General features: G+C 42.0%; 1 protein-coding gene across 10 annotated transcripts; it reads left to right on the top strand.

The window, feature by feature from the left end:
- The first annotated feature begins 1261 nt into the window (after window positions 1-1261).
- STEAP1 (STEAP family member 1) lies at window positions 1262-27681 on the top strand. Of its 10 annotated transcripts, XR_013635411.1 has the most exons (8): window positions 1266-2278; window positions 3269-3318; window positions 4900-4992; window positions 8657-9169; window positions 10581-10745; window positions 13478-13744; window positions 24548-24646; window positions 27599-27681. XR_013635411.1 is itself a non-coding variant. In XM_073334038.2 (7 exons), the coding sequence occupies exons 1-7, from the start codon at window positions 2140-2142 to the stop codon at window positions 12901-12903; spliced, it is 1059 nt and encodes a 352-aa protein (XP_073190139.1). In that variant the 5' UTR covers window positions 1262-2139; the 3' UTR covers window positions 12904-13565. The 10 variants fall into 10 exon arrangements, 9 of the variants coding, with proteins under 9 accessions (XP_073190139.1, XP_073190140.1, XP_073190141.1 ...); XM_073334038.2 differs by lacking the exons at window positions 24548-24646; window positions 27599-27681 and adding an exon at window positions 12582-12609 and having other exon boundaries at window positions 1262-2278; window positions 12833-13565; XM_073334039.2 differs by lacking the exons at window positions 24548-24646; window positions 27599-27681 and adding an exon at window positions 12582-12653 and having other exon boundaries at window positions 1264-2278; window positions 13478-13563.
- The last annotated feature ends 235 nt before the right edge of the window (window positions 27682-27916 follow it).

Below are 27916 nucleotides of genomic sequence, written 5' to 3'. Positions count from 1 at the left end.
GGACCCTGAATCAGCAGGGAGAAGATACCAGGAGGGAGGGCCTGTAAAGAAGGCCAATCTTCAAGCTAGAGGTGTTGGGGGAAGAAGGAAGCTGTGTTCTTGGGGAGGAGGGGCTGGGCCTAGCTGAAAAGGAGATAAAGGCTTTTTAAGTTTGTTTGGGTTTTTTTGAAAGACTGTAGAACTTAATAAATTGGACTCCAGAAAGGAAAATGTTTTGAATATCTGGCCTGCATGGACTTTTTAAGGTACCCTGAGTGAAAGGGAAACTGAGGCCAGTGCTCCTGAGCCATGCTGGGCCAGAAGGGAGTACTACAGAGCAGGTATACCCTTTGACACCCCTATATACAGCTGCAATCAAATCCATCCTTCTACCCTGATGGTTATCAACAGAAACCCAGGACACATCTTGGACTGCATGGTCTAGCCACTGCCCAGGTTTGCAAGCAGTCTAGCCCTTTGGTAGTGGTTTTCCATTGTTTTGCCTTTCACTAAACAAAGGGTCACTTAATTGTTCCCTTGTTCAGCCTGAATGGAAGTTGTCTGTCATAACCAACAGCTTCAATGAGATAGTATGATTGCCCAACCCCCAGCCAAACAATATTAGTCATGTGATAAGTAACTTAATAAATATAGCCCAGATACCACTAAACTAGTCAACTGAGAATTTCCAGTGAGAGTTTTGCCATTGATATCTATGGGAGCATGACCGCCTTTGGACCTTAATATTTAGATAAAGACTGAGCCAGTTCTCTGTACATACAACACTACCCGTAGCTGATTAAAGCAGTCATGTGCCTCCACTCATGTTCCTACCGCTAGATGTCACCCTGAGAGTAATTTTTAAAGCGTGACAACGAGCCCGAAACGAGAAAAAAATTATATCCCACCAGGCAATTTCTTATCTGCCCGCCAGCCACACGGCTCAGCGCGGACGACCTTGTGCTCTGTAGAATCCACACCAAATCAAAGGCGAGAGGCGAATAACGTTTTGTATCAATGTCAGTAATTTCCCAAATACCAACAAAATAATCCACAGTACTAGTGTGAACACAATCCAGAGCTAGTGTTCTGAATGCAGCTCCAAGGTGGGTCAGCTTTGTCAGAATTGCGATAGCTAAAAGGGGCCAGATCAGGGCAGACTTTGATCGTGATTGTTACGTTAGTAGAGACAGGGCTGGAGAAAGTGCTATTTGTCAGCAGGAAGGAGACAGGTTTGGCTGGCAGCAGGGTTAGGTGAGGGAGATCGGAATTGAACGTGCAATTGGGGCGAGGCATGTTGTCGGATGAAGGGAGGGTACTTGGCAGGCAGCGGGGCAGGAGTAGTTTCTTGGATGTCGGTTTGGGACCGGAGGAGGCAGACTTTGGGGTTTCGATTTATTTTTATTTATTTTTGGTGTAAAGGGAGCGCCTAAATTTGTGTTTTATTTGGTAGGGCAAGAATATCTGGTAAGAAGAGGCAGGGACAAAGTGCAGAATGGTTAGAGAGGAAAGCGTTGGAGGACCCCGACAGGACGATTGGCGAAGATAAGGAAAAGAAGGACAGGGAACAAGGGATTATCTGCCACTGTTTCAGAACCCAGATTTTCAGGGAGCGGTAAGAACAGCTCAAGAAGTTCTCTATTTAGGCCGCGAAATTTGGGGGGGAGGGAGGTAGGGCCCCAAACTGGCAGGATCTGGGGCGCTAGCTCCGGCTTTTTCCTCCACTGTTGCGCTAGGATGCAGTGAGGTGTCTCGCCTTCTGTCTAAGAAGTACAATTTGCAAGGTGAGAGCCAAAAATTGTCTGGATCGCGCGGGACCCAGATGCCAAATCCAAGGATTGGTGGCACTGACGTGCCAGGATTCACTGGGACTGAACGGCTTTGGGGTCAGAGGAGCGGCTACATGTGTCCGCACTTCCCACATTAGAATTTGAAGGGGCGGGGGCAAACGTGGTTGGATCCAGAAAAATTCAGCTGCGGGATCCAGGGATTTTTGTACCCGGGCGGCATGGGTCTAGGGCTTTTTGGTGCAGAAGGCGCGGTGAAACCTGATCTCTAGTGAGCTCTTACAATTTGAGGACTGTGTAGACGAAAATCAACAGGATTCTGGCAAATCCAGTTTTCACCCAGCCCCAGCGAAGGCGGGGTGAAGCCGGATGGATGCAGAAGGCGGAGCTGGAAAGGAGGAGGGAGAATGGGCACGCCGAAGGCTGGGCATCAGACTTCCAAGGTCGCTTGTGGGCTGCGCCAGCGCGCCTTGGAATCTCACCCTGTCCTGAGCCTGGAGACCTAAACCGAGGTAGAAAGTTTGTAAGTAACTTCAGTGTAATCTCCGCGTTTTCTAACAGCTCCGCGTTTGTGGCTGGGGTACGTTCACACAGACAAACAGCAGCAGTAGATTCGCTTTCTCCTGCCCTGCCCTGATTAATCAAATACTTGCTGAGCTGAGCTACTGGTGGGCCCTCGGGAGACTGTTAGAAACTCAGCCCACCCGTTACAACCGGAACAGGAGGAGTCCTGGAGAGCAACCTCTAACTTCACTTCACTCCAGAGTACCCTTCTCTCTCCCCACCCCAGTGCTAAATTCAATCAGTACCTTCCTGCAACTGGTGACTCAGAAATCGCTGTAAGAATTGGTTTTATAGCCCACAAAGGGAGGGGAGTAAACCCTGGACTCGGGATGACAAAGTCTTGTTTGGTTTAGTTTTCCAGGCTTTAATGTGAGCTGCCTTGGGAAGTTGCCCGAGTCTTGGGAAAATGTTTCCAGGCAATGCTCCCTTTTGCAGTAAACAGCAGCTCATTCATATTTCCTGTACCTGACAGTCTGACTTTTCCACCCCGCTGCGTTGGCTGATTGGAACAGATTTTAGGCTGTTTCTGTGAAGAACAAAGTGAAATGCTTGTTCACAGATTGTCCTACATCCTCACCTGGGTCGCTTTAATTTTAGGGACAGTGTCTCAAAACCTGGAGAAGATCTAATCCCATTCTGACTGTAGCGGAAACGCTGAACAATACCTTAACTATTCCAAATACTGTGTATTTCTCACTAGATCTTCCACAAAGTTCAGAACAAAAGCTTTGCTAAATGCAAATGTGGAAAGTTCTTTTTTTTTTTTTTTTTCTTTTTTTTTTAGAAACTGCATATATCCAAACAATGCAGAGAGTTCTCTAAAAGAAAAACTTTTGGTTCTTGAAACCTATGCTGTAATTTTGCAAATATAACAGCAGATTTTCAGATGTAACTCCCACAGTAGGTTCTAATCATGTTTATTATTTCTCTTTTCACAGAGCCAAGTCCTGCAGTCCTTACTCCAGAAAATCTCCCATTGACTTCACAGGTAGCTTTCCCTGAGTGAGGGCTGCAGATTTTGGACCCTAGTTTGTTTATTTAGCATAATTCTGAGTCAGCTTTCATGTTACAAAATGGAATGATCACATCAGAAGGAAAACTATCATTTGGTTTACCAGCTGATCTTAAAGTGGACAGCAAACCTTATATTCACAGCAGGAGCTTGTCCCTTATGGTTTTAAATGGTTTTACTGCTTCACTGTAGAAGGTGGGAAGTTGAGCTGACATGCAGTGAGGACAGGAATTACTACAACACTTTTGTCATACAATAATAATTATTATCTACTTAGCCATCATTCTATTTATCTATTTCCTCAACCTCTGGGCTTTTAAATGTAATTTTCTTTGTCTCAGTGGGTGCACTGGAGTTGGCTGCTTCTTACCAATTTTAGCATTTACCATAGAGTAGAATTATTAATGTCTCCTAGTATGGACCCTCCTAACCCACATCTCATTACTGGACATTCAGCAGATATTTTATTTCGTTAATTCTGGCTCAAGAAAACAAGTGCACTTTCATGACCCATCCCCAATGATTCTTTGTATGCAGCTCCACAGCTGAGACGTGTTGCATTGGATGAGAACATGCATTCATTCTCACACAGTTTATTTTTCAGTATTGCTTATTAGGATTGTTTTCATTTCCAGAAAACTGATAAATTGGCTTCTAATTGTTACTTTTGCAACAACAGCTGTCTTCCCAGCTGATAGCCATCATAGTAAATTTCAAAAAGAAAAGGAGTACTTGTGGCACCTTAGAGACTAACAAATTTATTTGAGCATAAGCTTTCGTGAGCTACAGCTCACTTCATCAGATGCATCCGATGAAGTGAGCTGTAGCTCACAAAAGTTTATGCTCAAATAAATTTGTTAGTCTCTAAGGTGCCACAAGTACTCCTTTTCTTTTCGCAAATACAGACTAACACGGCTGCTACTCTGAAACCAGTAAATTTCACTACATCCTCCACAATATCACAAGCCTTTAATAGCTGGCAGGTATTGTTGGGATTCTCATTTCTAGAATGTGCAGTATCAGAATAAGAGCTGCATGTCTTAATGCATGAATATCACTTGCCCATCTGTCTTTCCAATCCAGATTGTGCTCTTGGAAATCTGTGTGAACTGGTACAAGAAAGGATGATTAGAATGGCAGCATTGAAACCAAAAGAGGATAGTGCTGCAGGCCCTCATCTCTCTCCATTTTATCCCTTCCTCACACCTTAACCTCACTGTTATGGATTGACATGATCTTTGCAAGTCCAATCAACTTGCTTAGCTTTACCTGTGCTGCCTCTAATGTCTCAGACAGAACTGAGTGGTCTCATGATCCTCATTCTGCCAAGGATCAGGAAAAAATTAAAGGGACTCCTGTTAGAGCCATGAGAGCCCCAAAGAAGCATGTACCACTCTAAAGCCACAGGCTGTGTGTCACTTCCATAGGAGGCAAATGGTCCTGAAAACATACGGCAAATGAAAACTATGGTCATTTCTGCATTTCAGTAAAATAACAACAAAATTGCAGCAGTGCATTTGAGTACTTGATGACTTACATCCTGTAGTTATTTTTCAGGGTTCCTCTGTAATGGAGAGCAAGAACACTCTGGATCAGGATGAAGTTCAGAAACCGGAGCCTGGGAGAAATACGGGAAACCATAACAATTCGGTAACATACATATAAAAAAAGCTCATATGCATCATGCAAATGTTTGATCTCTCACCTAGGTTGTTCTGGAGAATTAACTGTTTCCATAACATGGGGATCTCATCAGCTCATCTTTAAGTCTTGTAACAATATTGTCATGAAGAGATAAAAAGATAAAGACATTTCATTCTGTGTAGTCAGAGATCATGCTTAAATACACAGTTTGGGCCACTGGAGTGGCAGCACAGTTCAGAGCTACATGAGGGATTTGAGTTGTGCCCTATTAGCTGAACAAAGCACAGTAGAAATCATTTTATTCCAGTAAGAAATCCCTAAATTTCTTTAAAGGACAGTCTTTAAAAGACAGTCTTTTTAAAGTAGTTGTCTCACAATGAACATTATGTCTTTCTCACTGCCCCCAAAAGAAAAATCCAGCAAAAAAAAAAATCTTTTCCAGCAAAAATTTGCCTCTGCAGGAGGAGGAAGCTGGACTGGGAGGTGCTCTGCGACTGTGGGGCCTATTTCTGAACCTCCCTAAAGTCATGTCTCTGGGTAGAGTTCCTCTGGGCCGTGTCCACTAGCTCCCTGGATGACTTCGAGAAGCAGTGGGCACGGTCCAGGGTTCTCTGCTCAGTGTCCACCTCTGGCTCCCTGCTTTTAACCCTATGACCCTCACTCCCTTGCCTGTTTTTTTCATTTGTTTCCCCACCAAATCTGCTTGAGGCCTGGGACAAGTAGCTCCTCCTCTTTGGCTGGGGGGAGGGGCCTTTAGATGTGGGCAGGCTTGTGCCCGCCCATCCCCCAGAGCCTCAGTAGGTGCTGAGTCACAGAACTAATGCCTTATTCTGAGGGTAGCTATCTCTTATCGTTGAATATTGAATTAGGCCTTTCAGACTACCTCTTCAAAAGGTCAGAACCTCTGGGCCAAGTTCACAGATGAGTCTTAGTGCATATAATTTACCCCACCTTCTGTCCTCTCAGCATGTATGTTACACCAGTTCAGTCTGCCTCTGCTTACGGAATGTCTGCACTGCCATTCAAGGTGTGATTGCAGCTCAGGCAGACGTAGCCGCACAAGCTTTACTCATGCTGTCATTGCTAAAAGTATCAGTGTAGATGTGGCGGCGTGGGCTAGTGATGGGAGTAGGTACTCAAGGACCCCAGCGGGCTTGTACAGCCCGTGCTGAACCCTGAACTGCCACATCTACACTTCTGTTTTTAGCCATGCTAGCTAGATAAAAGCTAGCCCAGTTATGTCTACCTGAGCTACAGTCACACCTCTGATTGCAGCGTAGGGATACCCCTCGCCTGAGCGCATTTAATGGAATCTGTCTTCAGAGGCAGACAAGCTGTGCTTTTACTGTGGGATAACTAGCATGTTAGCTGTCCTTCTGTGAAACCTACTGGAGACAAGGCATAAGGTAAACTAGGTCAAACCCCAGAGGAGGGCTGATCTCACCTCACTATCACGCAGTAACCATTGCGAGTATCTTGTCTCCACTTAGGATTTTACAATGAGATCACTATGTACACCTGTTATCTCGCTGTCAAAAACCCAAATGCTGTTCTGTCCGTGAAGACGAAGCCTTAGGGTATGCCTGCACTTAGAGCTGGGGGTGGAATTACCAGCTCAAAGAGACATACCCTCGCTAGCTCTGATGGAGCTAGCATGCTAAAAATAGAGTGTAGCTGTGGTGGCAGGAGGAGCTACTTTGTGCTGTGGTCTTGGACAGTTGCATACTCAAGCTGGCTACCCATCATAGAATCATAGAATATCAGGGTTGGAAGGGACCCCAGAAGGTCATCTAGTCCAACCCCCTGCTCGAAGCAGGACCAATTCCCAGTTAAATCATCCCAGCCAGGGCTTTGTCAAGCCTGACCTTAAAAACCTCTAAGGAAGGAGATTCTACCACCTCCCTAGGTAATCTGCTGCTCAACCAACCCCTCATGCCACTGGGACTACATTCTATTTTTAGAGTACTTACTCAATCATAGCTAGCACAATTATTTCTCCTTGAGCTGGAAATTACACTCCCAGCTTGAAGTGTAGATTCGCACCCAATTACCAATGGGCTACATGCTGCCCCGCTTCGCACATCCTCTCTGAATTTTCCCATCTGACTTGTGTCAGCACCATTGTCATATGGAGCAGTCTTGTTCTTGAGAATGATGCTGGATGACAGCCCTGAACCTGCTTTGGGAGCATAGGCACTGACTCCATGGGTGCTTCAGGGCTGGAACACCTAGGCTATAAATTAGTGGGTGCTCAGCCACCAACCAGCCACCCGCCAATCAGCTGCTTGGCGGGCCCCCTCCTCCCTCCAGCGCCTGCCGCTGATCAGCTGTTCGGCAGTGGGCAAGAGGCACTGGAGGGAGGGGGGCAGAGCAGGGTGGAAAGAGGCAGAATGAGGGCAGGGTATGCTTGTGGGAGGGGGCAGAGAGGAGGCTGGAAAAGACAGAGCAAGAGTGGGGCCTTGAGGGAAGGAGCAGAGTGGGGGCAGGGCCTCTGGGCAGAGCAGGGCTGAACCACCCACCCAGAAAGAAGAAAATTGGCACCTGTGTTTGGGAGTCCTCCAATGTCCTAACGTGAGGCAGATTTAGAACTTCCAAATTACTGTCGCTAATTATTTTTTCCCAAATCTAGTACAGAGACTCTTCTTCACTGAGTTCTGGACATAAGACAAGTTAGATGTCTTCAAATGGAACCATTTCTTGCTTATTTGAGGCTTTATTTTATTTGTATGGGATTATGAAGGGAGACACTCCTTTTGGATTGTGAAGAATAAATGTAATTCCCACCCCCACACAAATTTCTACCAGCATCCCATCATTGCATAGATATAAAAGGAAAACATAAATTCTAATCTGTTTCCCTCTCCAAGAAGTAATAACCACAGGACAGTCTTTAAATTTACTGACTGTCATGCATGCTATAGTGTTATGCTGAAGTTCTGGCCTAATTTTGCTCCCACCAAAGTTGATGAGAGTTTTGCCACCAACTTCAACGAAAGTCAATCAAGCCATGCCTACCTGGCAGAAGAAATTTCAATTTTGTAGTTGAGATGATCAAATTTCACATCATTTGTGAAGGGAGAAATGAGGCAGGAAACTATTAGATCTTATGTGTATCTGGTGAGGGAGGAGGGGACTTGAGCGTGGAGTGGGCTGATGTGCACTCCTCGCTCTTTGGTTTCTACCGTCTGTGTACCATCAATCAAAAAATTTTCAATTTCTCCTGCAAATGCAGTTAAAATATCACTGGCTGACTAGAATGTTGAATTATACAGACTCTGGCTTCCATTGCCATGTGCATTATTTGGGTTACATTATTAATCTGTGTCTTGAAATTTATCCCTCTTATCAGAAGAGGTCATAATGAAATCTTCTCTTGTGGTAGTTAACTTCCTGGAATGAAAATCTATTCAGAAACCACCTTAGAGGATGAATAGGGAACCAGAAATCTAGATTTAAATTGCCTCAGCACAGATCAGCTAGGTACCTAAGTATCTGAGAGGTGAAATCTCACATGTTTGAGCTGTCTTGTTTTTGATAACTATTATGTTACTGTTTGTATAATGTAAGGGAAACGTATGGTGAAAGGGCAATAATGCAGGAGTCTAACACGATTGATGGATTCTTTAATCTCTTAAACTTGACACATTTTTCTTCTTTTTATCCTTTTCAGAATACGGATTTGCAAGTCACCTACACCCAAGAAGCAGTTGCGTTTTTTCATTTACATCAAACACGTCATTTTGATGAGTTCGAATACCCTTCAGATCAATACTGCAAGCAAGATCTCTTCCCCAAGTGGCACTTGCCACTGAAGATAGCATCTGTAGCCTCATTGCTAATATTTATCTATACTTTTCTGAGAGATGTCGTCCACCCTTTTGTCACTACTAATGAAAACACTTTCTATAAAATTCCAATCCTGGTCATAAACAAAGTTTTACCAGTGGTTTCAATCACCCTTCTGGCACTGGTTTATTTACCAGGAATATTAGCTGCAGGTTTCCAGCTCCACTATGGGACCAAGTATAAACGATTTCCACAGTGGCTGAATGGCTGGATGTTATCAAGAAAGCACCTTGGCCTTCTCAGTTTTTTCTTTGCCTCAATGCATGCATGCTATAGCTTGTGCTACCCGATGAGGAGATCTTACAGATACAAGCTGTTGAACTGGGCGTACCAACAGGTATGACTGGGTCCAAATATTGAACTAAAACTTCTTTATTGACAGAGTCCTGATCTCACATCTACTCAACTCTCGCAGAGAAGCCTGTGAGGAGAAAGATTTTCATTTGAATCTGAAGCAGCCGCCACAAAGCTCTTTGTTTAAAAAACCTATGGGCTAACCCACAAAATATTTATTGCTTCATTTAACAGGCTGGGGTATGTTAAAGTGAAAGAGCAGAATATAATTGCTAAAGCCTGAAAATAAGAGTCCCATCCTCCAGGTGTCAATCCTGGCTCTGCCAATGAATCTGCAAACTCTTGAGCAAGTCACTTCCCCTGTGTGGGTTTGAGATTAGTCCTCCATAAAACAGCTCCAATCATACCTGCCTCACAGGTAATTAGTTGTTTGTAAAGTACTTTGAGATCCTCATCTGACTGTCTTCCTATCTACACAGCTCCTGGTACTAATCCCAATTGCCATTGTCCTATATATAACAAATAAGTGTGAAGTGGTGTTAGACTTAAAGTCCCATCTCAGCTTTCCGCTGGCGAACAGCGTAGACGTGTGTGACTCAAAGAGGGTGGGGTGTTTTCAGCTTCTTGAGAATTCGGCATATGCACAAGCACTTTGCTCCAAAATTTACAAAAAGCTGGCCTGCTGGGAATTTCCCTGGCATTAGAGTATCTTCAGGTACTGTAGTGCTGCTAAGCCACTCGCAGCCCCCGGTATAGAGAGTGTCCTGGCGCCATGTCAGGGCAGAATGACTGTGACTGGAGCACACTGCATTGTGATGATCCCTACCTGATGCAATGGCCTCTTCAGGGCTGTTGCAGGCAGCCATAAATTAGAACAACCTGGAGAATCAAGGTCCTCTGAAGTCTAATCCATTCCTCTGTACAGATCATTGTTTTCAGGGCAACTCAATGGGCCGAGTGTAATTTTTAGAGCTAAATAGCTATCCTGGCAGGATAACAAAGTAATTGAGAATGCCTGCTGATTAGCCCCTTAAAATAGTCCAGGTCAATATATTTCCTGTTAGAATCTTCCAAATATGGTATTTAGCAATAGGTGGAATTTTGATTGTGAAAGAATAAAGATTCTCCTCCTATGAAGTCAAGTTACAAAGGCTGCAGAACAAGTCTCCTCTGAGTCAAGGTGTTGCTCAATTCAGTAAACAGTTCTCAATCTAGGTGATTTTCCTTCAGAATAGACTGATGCAAACTTTGTCATCAGAAGTAAATAACCTAAGAGTTAAATGCAGAGATTTGGCTGCGTTCCCATTTGTAGGGCAAAAGCAAAGGAAAGGGAGTGAAAACAAAGCCCAGTATTGACTTATGGCTAAATGACTCTAATGTAAATAACTACAATTCTTGGGAACAGCAAGGTCCTGTGTCAGTCTGTCATTTTAAATGTGATGTTCTTTTGGCAGGTCAAGCAAAAAAAGGAAAATGCCTGGATTGAACATGATGTCTGGAGAATGGAGATTTATGTGTCTCTAGGAATTCTGGGACTAGCTCTGCTGACCATACTGGCAGTAACATCAGTTCCATCTGTCAGCCATTCTTTGACCTGGAGAGAGTTCCACTGTATTCAGGTACACATAAACAGTGCATGTGATCTGTGTGCTCTTGGAGGATTTTATGTTATAAATTAAGATCAGCAGTAATAGCCTTTCTTTAAAATATCAGAACATCACAGTGCTCATGGAAACCAGTCTGAAAGTTTACTCAGTGTCCTTTGCCAATTGCTTTGTAACAAACATTCTATTTTATTTGTTACTTGGAAAAAAAAGATTGACATATTGGTAGGCTAAAATGTTGTTGAAGATTAGAGATTGTTAATGACAAGGAGTATCCCCACACCTGTAAGGCACTAGTTCTGGTGTCACCAACTTGATATTCTTGGTTCTAAAAAGTCAGACGGCTGTTCCATGGCCTACTGCATGAGAAATGAGACTGTGGGCTCAGTGCAGTCCATCACAAAAAACACCCCAACAATTTGCACCTTTGTTGGAGGCTTGATCATAAAACCAAGTATTAGACGGGTGTTAACATGAGATTATTTTGAGTCCAGAACAGGATCACGCTATGTTGGCAGGGCAGCAGAGAGGCATTTGTACTACCACATCCTATATCAAACCATTAAGGCCAGATCCTTGGGACCAAGCCAACTTGTGTTCAATATAGGAGACAAGGTAGGGGGAAAGGCTCCACTAATCTAGGGGCTTGCCACTGACAGTGTTGGTCACTTGGGGATCATTCCACTGGCCAACTATCATTGCCATAAAAGGCATTTCAGTAATACCTTGGCCCATTCCTACTGGCCCAGATATGCCTTGATGTGCCTTAGCAGCACAAAGCAGACGGAAGGGAGGGCAAGGATCAGGTCCTTACCATAAACATAGGCTTTCACTCTCCCTCTCCAGCAAAAAAGGTGTATTCAAAGCAAAGGTATCTTGTTGAAAAGGTAAGGGGTCAAATTCTGCCCATAGGTACAGCTAATCAATCTTACATATGTACCAAGCTCAGCATCCACATGTGCTTGCTTCAGCCACCTAAACATCAGTTTGAGGGGCTGGGGTTTTCCTCTAACTTACATTAGCATTCATTTAAAAAGACTCCCCTGAAGTCACTGAGGTTATACCAGTGTAAAACTGGTTTAGCAGAGTGATGAATCAGACCCTGAGCACCTAAACATGAACGTTTGATTACCTATTAAGCACTCTGCATTAGGTCATCAATGAGTATCTCCTGACAGTGCAGTGATGGGGGATCATATATACTGTAACTTGAGATGCAATCAGTTGTGGGGAAAATTCTCAGGTGTATAGAGAGTAGCTGGGGAAAGGTGGTCAGAAGGGGCCTTTACTTCACAATTTTGGTTATTCATATTAAAGTACTGTTATCCCTTTTTGACCCAACCAGTAAGCCAAGATTCAGGATCTAGAGGGTTGTTTCAGTAGAGGAGAAATAGCTGATACTTCAGTGTTTCTCTGATAAAATTCTGTTAATTTCCAAAGAAAAACCTGTCATAAAGTCCTGTTTCCCTGAACACAGCAGGAATCAAATAGCACAAGACAGTTTCGTTTCTCTCAGTTCCAGCCAGCACTTAGCCCAAAAGCTGTCTCAGGGACACATTCCCAGTGCTGGTTCTGACTGTGCCCTTGGCCTGCTACTGCTTGTATCTCAGCTTCTGTGGTGTTTTTCGTTCCCTCCTGCTTTTATCACAGACACGCACATCTCCACTAAAACAATACCCAGTGAAACCCCTTCACCTATGTGGCTCTGTTTCTGACCTGTCTTGCGTCTGCCATTCTTTTGAGTAATGCGCCTAGTGTTTCAGCATCCTGGTTCTCTAGAGGAGCTCAATAGCTTCTTATGCTGTCCTAAATGAAAGGGCAGCAGTTATGCCCATCTTCTTCTTCATCTAGGCGTCGCCCAGCCCATACCAGCAGCAAGGTAAAGAAGCCCATCTAACCAGAAGAATAACACTAATATGCTAGGTTAGTCTTGTAAACAAATAACGCATCAATATGATTATGTGGGGGGATAGCTAGAACATGAAAGTGCAGTGTATGATTTCCCAGTGATTACTATGAAAAGTTAAATAAAAAAAAAAAACAGTTTTTGTTTTCACGGAAAATTCAAATTCAGTGATGCTACTAGTACTTTTTTCTCTTAGGGTCCGATCCTGAATTCCCTGAGCATCCGAAATCAAATCCAGTGACGTCAGGGGGAGTTATTTCTGTATGAGGAAGGCAGCACCGCGCTCTTCCACAGTTATTAAATGGGGTTGTTGTTGTTGTTTCATTGCGTGGAACATCAGAAGTTCCTGATTGTAATAATTTGCTTTGCAAGAAATTTAAAAAAAAAATCTATCTTTGTTCTTATAAGGGTAGAAAAGGCCTAACAAAGCATCAAGTCACAACCATCCTCCTGCTAATGCAGGATAAAAATGGCATGTGGGGAAACTGAGCTGATATCAAGAATGAACTTATGTCTTCTGAGGAAAGTACGATTTGTATGTAGCACCATAGACCACCCCATCTCTCTTGACATCTCATTACTACTGCTGCTATATGGAAAAGTTGCAAAAATGTGCCCAATCTTTCTCCCATTAAAGTCAAAGAGAATTTTGCCACTACTTTGATGGGTGTAGGATTGAGCCCCTTAGTTACTGAATTAATGATCTTTGATCTGATCAAAAGCCCAGTGACATTTGTGGGTTATGCATCAAGCCCTTGGTGCTTACGACGTCTGCCTAATAACGTACGTTTTTTACTGTTATTGGGGAAAAAAATAAACTTGTGTTCTTTTCTCTTTCCAGAGCAAGATGGGGTATTTAGCTTTGCTGCTATGCACAGTTCACGCATTGGTATTTGCCTGGAATAAATGGGTTGACGTAAACCAATTCGTGTGGTACACCCCCCCTACATTTATGATCGCCATTTTTCTTCCTATTATAGTCCTGCTTTGTAAAAGCGTCCTGCTTCTCCCATGCCTTAGGAAGAAGATCCAGAAGATCAGATGCGGTTGGGATGCTAATATAGAGATGAATAAAACACAGATGACTTCCAGACTGTAGATTGAATGAGTATTTATCATGCTGCCATGTATAGATTTAATGAGCTCTATGAAATGGTCACATGTGGGAGGGGGGGGGTTGCATGCATTGGTTAAATACTATTTGTGTATTTTTCATTTCCACTTTTGTTTGGGGGTGTGGCATCTGTGTTCTCCTCTGACTTGATCTGGGATAAGGGAGTACCCTTTACTGAGACAGTGAATTGAATTGGGTTCCTCAGGCATTGACTCATTTCTTTATTCTGAGTCCTATGCTGTTTAAAATCCAATTCTTCATTTCCACAAGTAAAACAATCATCAGCCATAGGGAAAGGCAATCATAAATCCCGGCTTGACATGTTGACTACAGAAGGTCAATAAGATAACGATTTGAAAGAACCAGATCTGACTCTTATACTACAGAGGGTGTTTCCCAGTGCTTGCTATGTTTAAGGTAACACATGTCACATTTTTTTCCCCATTCCTTTTTTCCCCTCTTTTATTATTATTTTTTTTTTCCTATTTGCTTCTTTATTTATTTTTGAGGCTGAACATCTTCCATGCCTTCGGCAGGAGCAAGCAGACACTTACACATGTGCTTAACTTAACTCGCATAAGTCCTCCCAGTGACTTCAGTGGGGCTGCTCACATGAGTAAAGTTAAGATCATGCGTAAGTGTTTGCAGGATTGACCTTTACTTTGTTCCCCAGGGTGATTTTATTTTTCAGTTAAGCCCTTTTAGACACTTCTGACCAAATAGGGTGGTGTGGGGGAGAAATGTCAGAGAATAAACAACACTTTGAAACTTAGCATTGACATAGTCCTGAATATACTTAATCAAAGCTAATGAATCCTCGCATTCTCTGTGATAGCAGCAGCTGATTGAATGATATTAGTTGAATGATTCACTTGACAAATGTCAGGATATTTTTCAAATAAATTATGCAGTGACTACTCTTTTTTCATTATTCACCCAGCGTTAGCTCCATCACTGCCACTCTTCTGTTCAGGCTGACTAGGGAGCCCAGAATAGGTGCTGATGATGCCAGGCTGCTGTTGGGACCAGTGAAATGAGAATTGTAATTGCTTCACTGGACCACACACAACAGACTCACAGCATACACATGGCAAAATGATTCCAAAAAACTCTCTCAAAATCAAAAACAGGAGAAAATTGATGACTGGTAAAAAGGAAAGGACCTAGTGTACACTATACATGGATCCAGTATACCTTAAAACTAATTCGTCTACTATACATTAATGGATCTAGCATACATAGCAAAACTAATGGATCAGATAACATTGGTGTAGGGACAGTATATTTTACATTTCCTGTCTTTAATCTTTCATTAAGTATATTAATACGTTGCTTTAGTACAAGACATAGGGGAGTGGTTACCTCTATACTTCATTGACTAAAGAGAAAGTGGATAACACTGTTAGTAACCATGACTGGTCTGTACTTGTAGTGTCTAAAACACAAATATATTTTAATATGTTCAGTGTTTTTAAACCCACTAGCCTCTTAGAATCACACTGCCAAGCTGTCATTGTGTATAAAAGTCAATAGTGCCAGACAGTGATGGACGTTGTCTAAGGAATTTAAACAAAGGAAGTTAGTGCACAATATGAGTCCAAGAACATTTCAGACTTATTTACTCTAGGAACAGGGCTCATGCAATTATCAGTACATTTGGAGTGTCATCACTAAAACAAATAAAATGAATGAGAGGATGTTATCATGGACACAGACTAGGAGCAACCAAAGGCTCCTGGTATTCATTTAATCAGAGCATTATCTGCACTCCATAGTAAGGTACTATAAAATAGTTTACTAACAATGCTACAGAACTACACAAACCAGTTTACCAGATTAGGTGGTAGAGTACTTTAAGAGTTCACCTCCTTCCTTTATCCAACAAACCAACTAGTATTTTTAATAAAAAAAAATGTACTGGCTGCTAGTTTCCTCTCCCATTGTGGTGATGGGGGGTGCATGGAATCTAATTGTGTTTATATATTGTTCAAGCTGTAACCATAAAACCTGACCAAACTGAATGCCTAGGGCCAAGTTCAGTCATAGCATGGGTACAAATAGCAGTGTAGACAGTGAGACACAGCTTAGGTAAGTAGGGTGCTCTGTATGCCTGACCCCCAGGCTATATACCCTACACAGCTCTCTACTCACCCAAACAGTGCCTCTCATGGCCACATGCTATTTGTAGGAGGGTAGTGTCCTACTCCCTCCCTGCTGGCAGAGACTTTCCCCACTGCAGTGAAAGACTGAGGCGGCAGGGAAAGGGCGTTACCGGAGCCTTTCACTGTGCTGTATAGCTACACCTGTAGTGCCTGGGGTAAGTGTAGTCATAGACTTAGTGAAACAGTGCAAGCCCCCCAGTGCACCATGTAACAGAAGGTAGCGTTTGATCTTTAATGATTATGTATTAAACATCTTGTGCTCTTTGCAGGAGCAGCCCTAGTTTGCATCTTATTTAAAAAGATTTTGGTTTGGAGCACTTTCCATTTGTGTTGCATTCTGGATTAATTGTTTTACAGCTGACAGTGGAATCAAAACCTTTGACACAGAGTTGAAATAAACAGCTCTGAAGGTAACCAGGCATTGCGACACACAGCTCTAAGCAGAACCTGACCCTTGATTGTTGGAAGCTACAGAGAGGAGATGGATTCAACACATGCTTTAAAAAAGTCTTTTAAAGCAACCAGTGTTGCCTGTAAAAATGAAGAGCAATCTAATAATACATTTGTACACATATAGTAAACAGAATTGCTCAGGGGATTAGTAATGGACTTGGAAGCTTTTTACTTGTGTTACCTTAACCAGACTTAAACTGGTAATGGTAAGCTCTATCAGTGCAAATTGGGGTTTTTCTTGTCCACACTTGGGGCTTGAACATTAGTGGCTGACTACAAAGTGAATTATCAATATAGGCAAAGGATTGCATTTTCAAAAGTGCCTATGTGACTGAGGAGCCTAACTCCCATTTTTCAAAAGTGACTTAGGGCTAGATGCACACTGGAATCTAGGTGTTGCGACACTCAGCGTTGCCACACTTAACTTTTAGGTACATAGAAAATCATTGGGATTCACAAAGCCTAAGTTGAGTGCTCAGCCTTTCTAGGCAATGAATGGAGGAAGATAGGTGCCTAAGAACGTGATTCACAAAAGCCGTATGCTAGGTGTCTCCCTGCCTACACTAGCCAATGGGAGGGATGCGCCGTAAGCCCCACCCTTCTCCAGAAGTTCAGTGTCTATCTCTGCATGGCCTTCTTAGCTATGAACCCACTTCTGGAGAGAAGCACCTACGGTATTTCTGGCAAGCAGCAGCTCCCCCCTTTTTAGTCCAGTGGTGAGGGTACCCATCTGAGATGTGGGAGAGCCTGTAGTCCTCCCGTTGTCTGAGGGAGAGAGAGGATTTGAATGGAGATCTGCTACCTCTCCAATAAGTGCCCTACTCACTGAGTTGTGGGATATTCTGAGGTAGAACTACCTCAGTCTCTCCTGTAGAAGCAGTTCCACTGTGGAAAACTAATTAAAGAGTCATTGGCACAGGGGAACTGGATCCTGGTTCTTCCATATCCCAGGTGAGTGCTGTAACCAGCAGGACTACAAAGTCATTCTTGTGCAGGTTTGCGCTCTAACTCTCTTTGGCCCAATGACTCTTTATTTAGCCACAGTGGAACAGCTTCAACAGGAGAAATTGAGGAAGCCCCCCCACACACACACACAATATCCCACAGCCCAGTGGTTAAAGCACTCACCAGAGAGGTAACAGATCTCTGTTCCAATCCCTTCTCTCTCTTAGGCAAGGGTGGTCTTGAGGTGGGGGTGGGGGATCTCCCACTGCCCAAGTGAGGACTCTAACCTCTGGGCCAAAAGATATGAGGGAGGTCCTCCCCACCCAGCTATTTTGTGTGGAATTAGGCATACTCTGAGCTCACCTACAAAATCGGGCCCTGCAGGCAGGTTAGATGGAGGAACACCTATCTTCCTCTGGTTTGTGAATTGCACTGGGGCTTTGGCATCCTGAAGCCTAGAGTGAGGCTGCAGTGCACATGCTCAGAGGCAGACACATAAGCATGTAAGGACATTTACTGCTGAGTAAGTTTAGACCCCTACAGGGAACGGTGGAAGCTGAGCCCAGTTTTGTGAATACCAGTGGTGCCTTACTCTGGGATTTAGGTGCCTAAAATGGCAATTAGATGCCTAACTCCCTCTGTGAATCTAGCCCATAGGGGCCTAATCCCATTGACTTTCAACGAAAGCTAGGTTCTTAAGGGCCAGATATTTAAAGATATTTTGGTGCCTAAAAATGCAGATAGATACCTAATGGTATTTTCCAAAGTGCCTAGACACCTAACTCCTATTTATTTCTTCATTATGCATGAAGAATACAGCGTATCCTCCCCAAAATTACAACACTTAAGGCACACGATGAATCTTCTGAGTCTTTACAAGTAAATGCATTAATTTGTTTCAGTTAAAATTAATTTTAAAATGAGTCTCAAGAAATTTAGCACCCTGTGTCACACCATTTTTGTATCTGCAATGATCCTAGTATTGGAACAATGCAGACCCTTCAAACTTGATTTCAATGGGAATTAGATGCTTAAGTCCTTTGGAAAATCCCATTAGACACCTATATGCTTGTTAGATGCCTAAATACCATTCAAATCTGGCCCCAAGTGTCTAAGCCATTTTAGAAAATGGAACCTATGCTTGTAAGTCATTTTAGGTGCTTTTGAAATTTTTTCCAACTCCTAAAAGTCATTCCTGAAGGGTCTTTGGTGATCCATAGGAAATTATCTTAGTGCAATTTCTGATGCACAGGTCCACATTACAAAGAGCACCAAAACAATGGGGACCACTGTTAGTAGAGAAGCCAAGGACTGAATGGGCCTGAAAATTAAACTACTATACCCATAGTCTCCATGCCATCAAGAGTGATCCCCCCATTTCAGGTGTAATGCATATTAGTTGAGCAATGCAATTAATGCTGCCCATACTATACCTGCAGATAAACAGGCTAAAGGAGGACTTGGTCTGCAGGACATCAGACCAGGACATATCACAAGCACTACCGTCACTTCAGAAAGTGTTGCAGCAAATCCTTGCACATGTGCATTTTTAATTATCTAGCTGTAATTTGTACAGCACTTCCGAGCTTATATTCATCTTTTTTAAAATAGTGGGGGAATTCTCTTACATAAAACTACAATTGGTATCTCCTATTTTAAATCTATTTACAGGTTGTAGCTTTGTAGAGGGTGAGACAGAATATAAAAATGATTACAAGAGCTCTGAATCTGATTTTTCCAGCATGTATCCAGCTGCATTGTCAGTAAGCTGCAATTAAGACCCACCTGAAGTACGTGAAGAAAATGAAGTTGTAGTGACAGTTTGTGTCTGTAATATATTATCACAAGGTGCATTTGAAAATCATTTAGAGCAAGATTCTCAGCTGTTACAAATCAGAATAGCTCCTCTGACTTTAATGTCTGAAATTGGTTGAAATCCTAGCTTAGGTTACAAGTATAAATCAGTATGATGGTCTCAGCCTATTGTAAAGGCAGATTGTAAATCCTCCTCACATCCCCACCACATATACTGGGACATTTGAGCACATCTGAGAGTTTCCTCTCTCTGACTGGCCAAAGGTAATAGCAGAAATGTACACTGGTAGCTGAAGTTTGCATAGCACCTAGGAAAGCCGTTCGTAGCTATGGTCAGTTGCAACCCTTACATTAATGAGCAACAAATTAAAAAAAAATTATAAACAGATTATTTTCTGGTTATTGTTTTTTGTGCAAGATCCAGAGACTAATAGCACTGCCCTACCTCACAGCAGTGTAATGAGGCTAAATCCATTAGAGATTGAGAGGTGCTTGCAACAGTGATGAGAGTCATATGAATACCTTGGATAGACATAGCTGAAAACAATACAGTATCTGATTCACTCACATGTGTGTTTTTTCTTCTGTTAGTACTATATATAATTCAATCCATGCAATTATAACTAAAATCTGAATGCCACTTAGGCTCCCTTGCATGTATTTCATTCAGTTTATATCCTTATGACTAGGGCCCTAACAAATTCATGGTCCATTTTGGTCAATTTCATGAATTTTTAAAATTGTAAATTTCATTATTTCAGCTATTTAAATCTGTAATTTCACAGTGTTGTCATTTTACGGGTCCTGACCTATAAAGGAGTTGTGAGGGGGTTGCATGGTTATTGCGGGAGGGCTGCAGTACTGCAATCCTTACTTCTGCACTGCTGCTGGCAGCGGTGCTGCCTTCAGAGCTGGGTGCCTGGCTAACAGACACTGCTCTCCATCCTCCCAGATTTGAAGGCAGCTCAGAAGTAAGGGCGGCAATACTGCGACCCCCCCTAAAATAATCTTGTGACCTTGCAACTCCCTTGTGGGTCAGGACCCCCAATTTGAGAAAATCTGATCTCCCCTGTGAAATCTGTATAGTATAGAGTAAAAGCACACAAAAGACCAGATTCCCCAGGGGAGACCAGATTTCATGGTTTATGATGCATTTTTCATGGCTGTGAATTTGGTAGGGCCCTACTTACGACATCTAACTACCTGATTTGTAGATATCAAGTGGACATGCAATTAGCTGTGTCTACAAAATTTCACAGAAAACACCAGAGGGCAGGTTGATGCCCCTTTAAAAATCGGACCTAAAATTAATTCATTAATTTACCTGTAGCCATGTTTGTTTATGTCCACTATATAAAAATTTTACACACATCTCTTCAGCACTCTTGTTTTCTTCTCTTATGGCTTGATCCCACTTCCAATGAAATCAATGATAGCTTTTCCATTGACATCAAAGAAGTACGACCAAATCCTTTGCTTCTACAGCTGTCCCTGAATAGCAAACACGTCAATAGTCTTCTGTTTTTGAGTTCATTAGCGCTTTTAAAATCCAAAGCTGGAGTTACTACTTTACCCCATTTCAATAGCAGAGTGATATGATTTTGTTTTATTACTTTGTTTGTTATCCAGTGTCCTTAGTTTTCTACTAATCATCAGTCAAGGAATCCATAGAAAAAAATATTAAAACAGATAAAAATAACTGACCTCAACATAACTGTGGTAATGACTGGCTTGGAAAATATTCTTAAAATGGTTTGTGCAGCTGATGACCTCACCTCTTATTTTCTCTTCTATTCTATCACATCCTTAGTTTTTCCACCACAGTCCTTATCTTTGTTGCACTCACTCCTCTTTTATCCTTTTCTCTTATAGACTGACCAACCCTATTTTTCTCTGCTCTCCCCTGTCCCCATTACCCACATAGGAGCATTCATTCTCTTTTTCGTCTCTTCCCTCTCTTCTTTCTGCCCATACCCAGTTTCATTTACTTTACCCAAGTCTTACTTCTGCAGTTCTGATTCTTTTCCTCATATCCTCTGTTCCCCATCCGCCAGGTTTTACATTTACATATGTATTTACCACTGAAGATTAAGCTCCCAATCTGCCAAATCAGCCTTAGACCAAGCAGTTGGTCTGTTTAATTAGTGAGAGGAAGTCCTGTGTCCAGTGATGCTGACTCAGGAGAGCCAGGGATTAGCAGCTTTGACACAGAATTAGTAGCAACTACAGTAAGAAAATTATGTATGGCTCTACTCCTGACTAAGCCAAGATCACTAAGTTCTCTTGGTGAAATTCTGGCGTTATTGAAGTCAATGGCAAAACTCCCATTGATTTTAATTGGGCTAGAATTTCACCCGCTGCGTCTCCATTTAACTCATCCGTAAAATGTTCCTTATTATTATACTTGAATGGGTGCTGTGGGGCTGAATTAATAAATATTTGTAAAATTATGTGAGAGCCTCAGATGAAAGTTGCTGTATAGGGTCAGTACACAGTTGTGTCAATTTTTCAAAAATGAAATATTGAAGCTGCTTCCAATGAACCTGATACAACAGAAGAGGTTTTGCCAGGAATGTTTCTGTGTATACTGTCCTTCAAGCAAGGAGGTAGAGGAAGGCCACCACTGTCCCCCGTGATCTAAAACTCAAAGTTATAGATCCTTTCTTGGATATGCACATGCAAACCCAGTGATCTCACTGGGATTAAATCATTACTGAGAGGCAAATTTGTCCTTCAATTTCCTTTTTTGGTCTCAATATGAAAAAAGTGAAAAAGAAAAATTAGTGCTTGAAGACTGTTTTATTACACTGGAAGGACCACAACTCACAGTCCTTAGCCATGCATGCATTGTCATATTGGCTTCATCACTGGGATTATTCATGTGAACAAGAATATCTTATATGAGTATGTACTGCAGAGAGTGGCCCTAATATTTGGAATGTTGGAAAACAACAACAAAAACTCGGCAGATGCTGGAACTTGAGGAAGGGACAAATGAGAAACATTGCTGTGTAAATGCAGAAAACTTATTTTGGATCTAAAATTTGGATTACATTTGAGGAATGGTGAAATCTTTTCACAGTCCACTTACAGATCTTATCAGCAAAAATGTTCTGTGACTCAGGGAATTCTTCTCTCACACCAACAATTTCCTCAAATTCTGTTATGGATAAAGAATAGGTTATTTCTGAAGCTTTGGAGAAATGAGTGATTGTTTTCCAGGATAAATGGATTTATCTACTCCTGAATATTGTTCATGCTTCACAAGCCTCTAAACATAAGCTGATTTCTCTTAAAATAGGTTGTTCTTATATTGGAGCAGACGTGGCTCTTTTGTTCCCTGATAAATCGTACAGAACATTGTTTTAAATGGGAAAAAATGTATTCTCTGATCATTGTTATACTAAATCATTTTAAGGTTTTCCTCCCCGTGAAATGAAGGAGAAAAAAACCAAATAAGGTAGAGAAAGTGCATTAGATTGAGAAAAGCAATTAGTAAGAACCTCAGTTTTACTCTCACTCCAGTATTACTTTTTTTTTTCACTTTCTTTGGGCCTCATCCTGCAGTCCTTGCCCAGGCAAAATTCCCAGTAAAATCAATGGGATTTTTACCTAGATATGGGGCGACAGCAGGATCAAGCTCTTTCTTGGCAATTACTCTCTTTTACAGTGAGCATGGTATTTCTGCTTTTTCTTAATGCATTTTTCTCTCCTTGGAAATATACTTTTCTGATATTTTGGATGGACAATGTTCTGCTGTGTGACATAAAATACTTCTTCTTGGGCTTTGTATCACTAAATTCCTCGGTCCCAGCTGCTCCATACAAGTGGGTCTTTACATCCATGTAGAGACCTATTGAAGTCAACAGGGCTGCACATGAGCCCAAGGGTCCAGCTATGCAGAACAACTTGTAGGATTATGGCCTATCTACTGTTAAGGCCTAAGTTTTCCAGTTTTTTGCAATTTTGCAGGAGCTTAACTTTCTGCACATGGGTAGCCCACTGACCTCAGTGCATGTGTGTGTACAGTTAAACACCTATGTAAGTATTTGCAGAATTGGGGTCAAAATTGGTATCCCATTTGGGATGGTTTGTTCCCCCCATGTATATGTTTTCCTCTCATGGTTACCACTGTGCTGTCAAACTGAGGGGATAGATTAATTGGTTTTCTTATTCTAGGGATGTTTCACTTAATTGATGTGCCAGTGTTATACTTAGATTAAATAAAAATATTAAAAATATACTAGCTGAGGGGATAATGTGCCAGTTATGGATATTCTACTTTTTGTCATATTTCTACATTTCCATGCTGTTACTAACTACTTGATGTCTTCTTCTTGTTCCCTTTCCACCTGCTCTTGTCAGTTGAATAGTATTATTCTCAGCTCATAGTAGTTGCAAGATAGCCAAACTCCCTCTGTTGCTTCCCAAAGACACAAGTAGAATGAGGAAATCAGCAGAAGGATCCACCTAATATATACACAGTTTGTGATCTACAGCTTTTTGAAGGAAACTTGAACTTGAACAAATTCAGGCCCAGTGTTGGCAGAAAGAGAACGAGATAGTTGCCCAGTAGGCTGGCCGTGGAACAGGCTGCAAGAGTGGTGCGGAGCCCTGATCTACTCCCTCTACCTGCTCTAGTGTTAAAGCATTTAGTAAAGTCTTCTTTACCAGGGGAGCAAGGATGCCCATAGTGCACCTGGAACTCTGCATCTCTGTTTTTTGTTAAAATCTTGACTAAAGGAACATTCTGCTCTTCATATAATGAGCTAAATTTTCAAAGCAAGCCATGCAAATATTCGCCTGCAGTTCTGGATGCACAATCATTGTGGAAAGACTATAATTTTAGCATCTAAATTTTTGCTGGGTAGTTGCACATACCACTTTTGCCTTAAAATCATATAATTGGGCACCGAAATTCTATTATTTGTGTTAAGAAACCATTCTGCAGTCAAAAATTGTAGATGGAAATGAAGAGGTCAGGTGAGGGCCTGTGTGCCTACCCAACACTCAGATGGAGAGTGCAGGCATTGAAACCCTTTACTGGTTACAGTTGAAACAGAAAAAGAAGCTCTCACCCTCCAGCAGAAGAGGAGGAGAAGCTGTAGGACAGCATTATTTACTCAAAGCAGGGAGAGATTTCTCTCCACTCTTAGCAGAGGAGGAAGACCTGTGTTCTCTCTTTTTTTAACCCTGGGTGAGATAAGAGGAGAGATTTATATCTTATCTCAAAAATCTGCAGGAGCTGCCAGGCCTGAAAGAAAGTGTTCTCATCTCTGGATAATTTAAAGTGACCTGTAAAGGGTTTGTTTAAAAAAAAGGGGGGAGGTGTGCCCTATTTGCTTTTTTATAATGTACAAAGACAGTTTGAAGGCTTCATTTGTTTATTTTAAGATAAATTTTTTCTGCTTGTTTTTTATAGTAGAAATGTGGGTCTCATCTGGCCTGGAAGACTCTATGATGACTGAAGAACTAATGAAATGATGACATCACAAAAGACTGAAATTGAAGTAATTGAGAGGTAAAAGGATTTTTTTAGTCAGACTGTTTGACACTCTGGCCTGGATCCACAAAGGGAGTTAGGCACTGTGATGCTGAGCATCACACCACCTAACTTTTAGGGACCTAGAAAATCACAGGAAGAACACTGCAATCCACAAAGGCCAAGTTAGGCACCTCAGCTCCCGGTACAATGAATGGTGAGAGGTAGGTGCCCTACAGGGTTAGGCAGCAGCCAAGTGGGAATTTTGTGGATCTCAATGGTGCCTGAGCTAGAATTAGGTGGCCAAGTCTAGGGTTTAGGCATCTACATACCTTTGTGGAGCCAGGCACCTCTGCTTTTCATTTTGGTTAACACCTACTTAACTTCAATGACTATTGAACATTTTAGAGAAATGATGTCTTTATTAAAAACCCTTCAGTGAAGTTATGAGAACAGATACTGCCCTAGTGGATAGTGGGAAGCAGTAGACATGATATATCTTTATTTTAGTAAGGCTATTGACACAGGACCACATGACATTCTCATTAACAAACTTGAGAAATGTGGTCTAAATAAAATTACTATATGGTGGGTGTTACAGGTTGGATCACAGAATCCCCCTTGGGCACTGCCAACTGATGTACTGAGACTACTTCTAACCCGTTTTCCCTCTGGCAGCTTGGGACTTCAGTGCCCTGCCTGGTTTGAGCCGGTCATGCGAGGCTGCTACAAACCCAGACCCAGGTCTGAAACACGCCCCCTAACAGCTGCAGGCTTAACTGAAAACAGCTTAAAAAGTGTTCCTCTCTCCAGCACCCAGATGCCAAGTTCCCAATGGGGTCCAAACCCAAAATAAATCCATTTTACCTTGTATAAAGCTTATACAGAGTAAACTCATAAGTTGTTCGCCCTCTATAACACTGATAGAGAGCTATGCCCCCTCTCTGAGGTATTAATACACACTCTGGGTTAATTAATAAGTAAAAAGTGATCTTATTAAATACAAAAAGTAGGATTTAAGTGGTTCCAAGTAATAACAGACAGAACAAAGTGAATTATCAAGCAAAATAAAATAAAACACGCAAGTCTAAGCCTAATACAGTAAGAAAACTGAATACAGATAAAATCTCACCCTCAGAGGTGTTTCAATAATCTTCTATCACAGACTGGACGCCTTCCTAGTCTGGGCACAATTCTTTCCCCTGGTATAGTCCTTGTTTCAGCTCAGGTGGTAGCTAGGGGATTTCTCATGCCTGCAAGCCCCTTTGTTCTGTTCCACCCCTTATATATCTTTTGCACAAGGCAGGAATCCTTTGTCCTTCTCTGGATTCCCACCCCTCCTTCTAAATGGAAAAGCACCCGGTTAAAGATGGATTCCAGTTCAGGTGACATGATCACAAGTCACTGTAAGACTTCAAGCCCTCATTCCTCCCAGCCTGACTCATAGGAAGGCCTGCCTGCAAACAGAGCCATCCACAGTCAATTGTCCTGGTTGATGGGAGCCGTCAAGATTCCATGAATGGCCCACACTTTGCATAATTACAATAGGACCTCAGAGTTATATTTCATATTTCTAGTTTCAGATACAAGAGTGATACATTTATACAAATAGGATGACCACACTCCGTAGGTTATAAGCTTTGCAATGATACCTTACAAGAGACCTTTTGTATGAAGCATATTCCAGTTACATTATATTCTCACCCATTAGCACATTTTCATAAAATCATATAGAGTGCAACATCACAGTGGATGCATAACTGGTTGAAAGACCATACTCAGGATGTAGTTATCAATGGTTTGCTGTCAAATTGGGGTGATGTATCTAGTAAGGTCCCAAAGAGGTCTGTTCTGGGTCTGGCATTATTCAATATTTTCATTAATGATTTGGATAACGGAGTGGACAGTAGGCTTATAAAATTTGCCAATGATACCAGGCTAGGTAGAGTGGCAAGCACTGTGGAGGACAGGATTAGAATTCAAAACAACCTTAGCAAGTTGGAGAATTGGTCTGAAATTAAAAAGATGAAATTCAATAAAGATAAGAACAAAGTACTACACTTGGGAAAGAAAATTAAATGAACAGATACAAAATAGGGAATAACTGGCTATACAGTAGCACAGCCGAAAAGGATCTGGAGATTATAGTAGGTCACGAATAGAATATGTCTACAAAGTGATGTAGTTGCAAAACAGGCTGATATTATTCTGGGGTGTATTAACAGAAGTGTCATGTGTAAGACATGGATGGTAATTGTTCTGTTGTACTGGGCACTGGTGAGGGCTCAGCTGCAGTATTGCGTCCAGTGAGTCCAGAGGAGAGCAACAAATATGACAAAAGGTTTAGAAAACCTGACCTTTGAGGAAAGGTTAAAAAAACAGAGCATGTTTAGACTTGAGAAACAAAGACTGAGGCGGGAATCTGATAACAGTCTTTATGTTAAGGGCTGTTATAAAGAGGATGGTGATCAATTGTCCACTGAAGGTACCGACAAGAATTAAGAGCTTAATATGCAGCAAGGGAGATTTAGGCTAGACATTAGGAAAAACTTTCTAACTATAAGGACAGTTAAGCTCTGGAATAGGCTTCAAAGGAAGTTGTGGAATCCATATTAGAGGTTGTTAGAACAGGTTAGACAAACACCTTTCAGGGATGGTGTAAGTATACTTGGTCCTACCTCAGCGAAGGGGACTGGACTAGATGACCTATCAATGTCCTTTCCAGACCTACATTTCTATGATTCTATAATATACATGCTTAAGGAAACCAGAAGGTCCTACAGGGAAAAAAAAGGAAAGAGCAGATTTCATAGTCCCATTTCTAAGGTAAAAAGCAAGCGGAAAAATTAAGGGGGATTTTTTTTTTGGTTTTGTTTTGGTTTTGTTTTTCAACCTATCAGGCCCTTTTTATCCACTATGAAGAAGCAATAATGGGCAAAAATGCAATTTAAAAATAATCCTTTAACAGGCAGTCCTACTTTCCTTCACCAGGCAACCCTACAGATGGCGGGGATAAGTTGAGCTGGAAGTGCCTGGTTTGGAGAGGCTGTATCTCTCTGCTGATTAGAACTCAAAACTGGCTACCTTGGAAGCAGCACACCAAAAACTATTGCGTTTGATTTGCTACCCTGCTATTTTTTTGTGTTTGTTTTCACTACCCTGCCCAGGAGCTTTGCTTTCCCCGGGCTGGAAGAAAGATACAAAATTTCTCTTTCGCTTTGCCAACTCTGAGTCCTTTTTGTTATAGTCCCTCCTTCCAAGGAAGAAATAAAAGTTTGTCTGGACCCTGCTGGGGGAATGGAAAAAAAA

This window comes from Lepidochelys kempii, chromosome 2 (assembly GCF_965140285.1).
Source record: "Lepidochelys kempii isolate rLepKem1 chromosome 2, rLepKem1.hap1, whole genome shotgun sequence".
Lineage (NCBI taxonomy): Eukaryota > Metazoa > Chordata > Testudines > Cheloniidae > Lepidochelys > Lepidochelys kempii.
The sequence above is the reverse complement of the archived record's forward strand: the minus strand, read 5'-3'. Positions and strand labels throughout refer to the sequence as shown.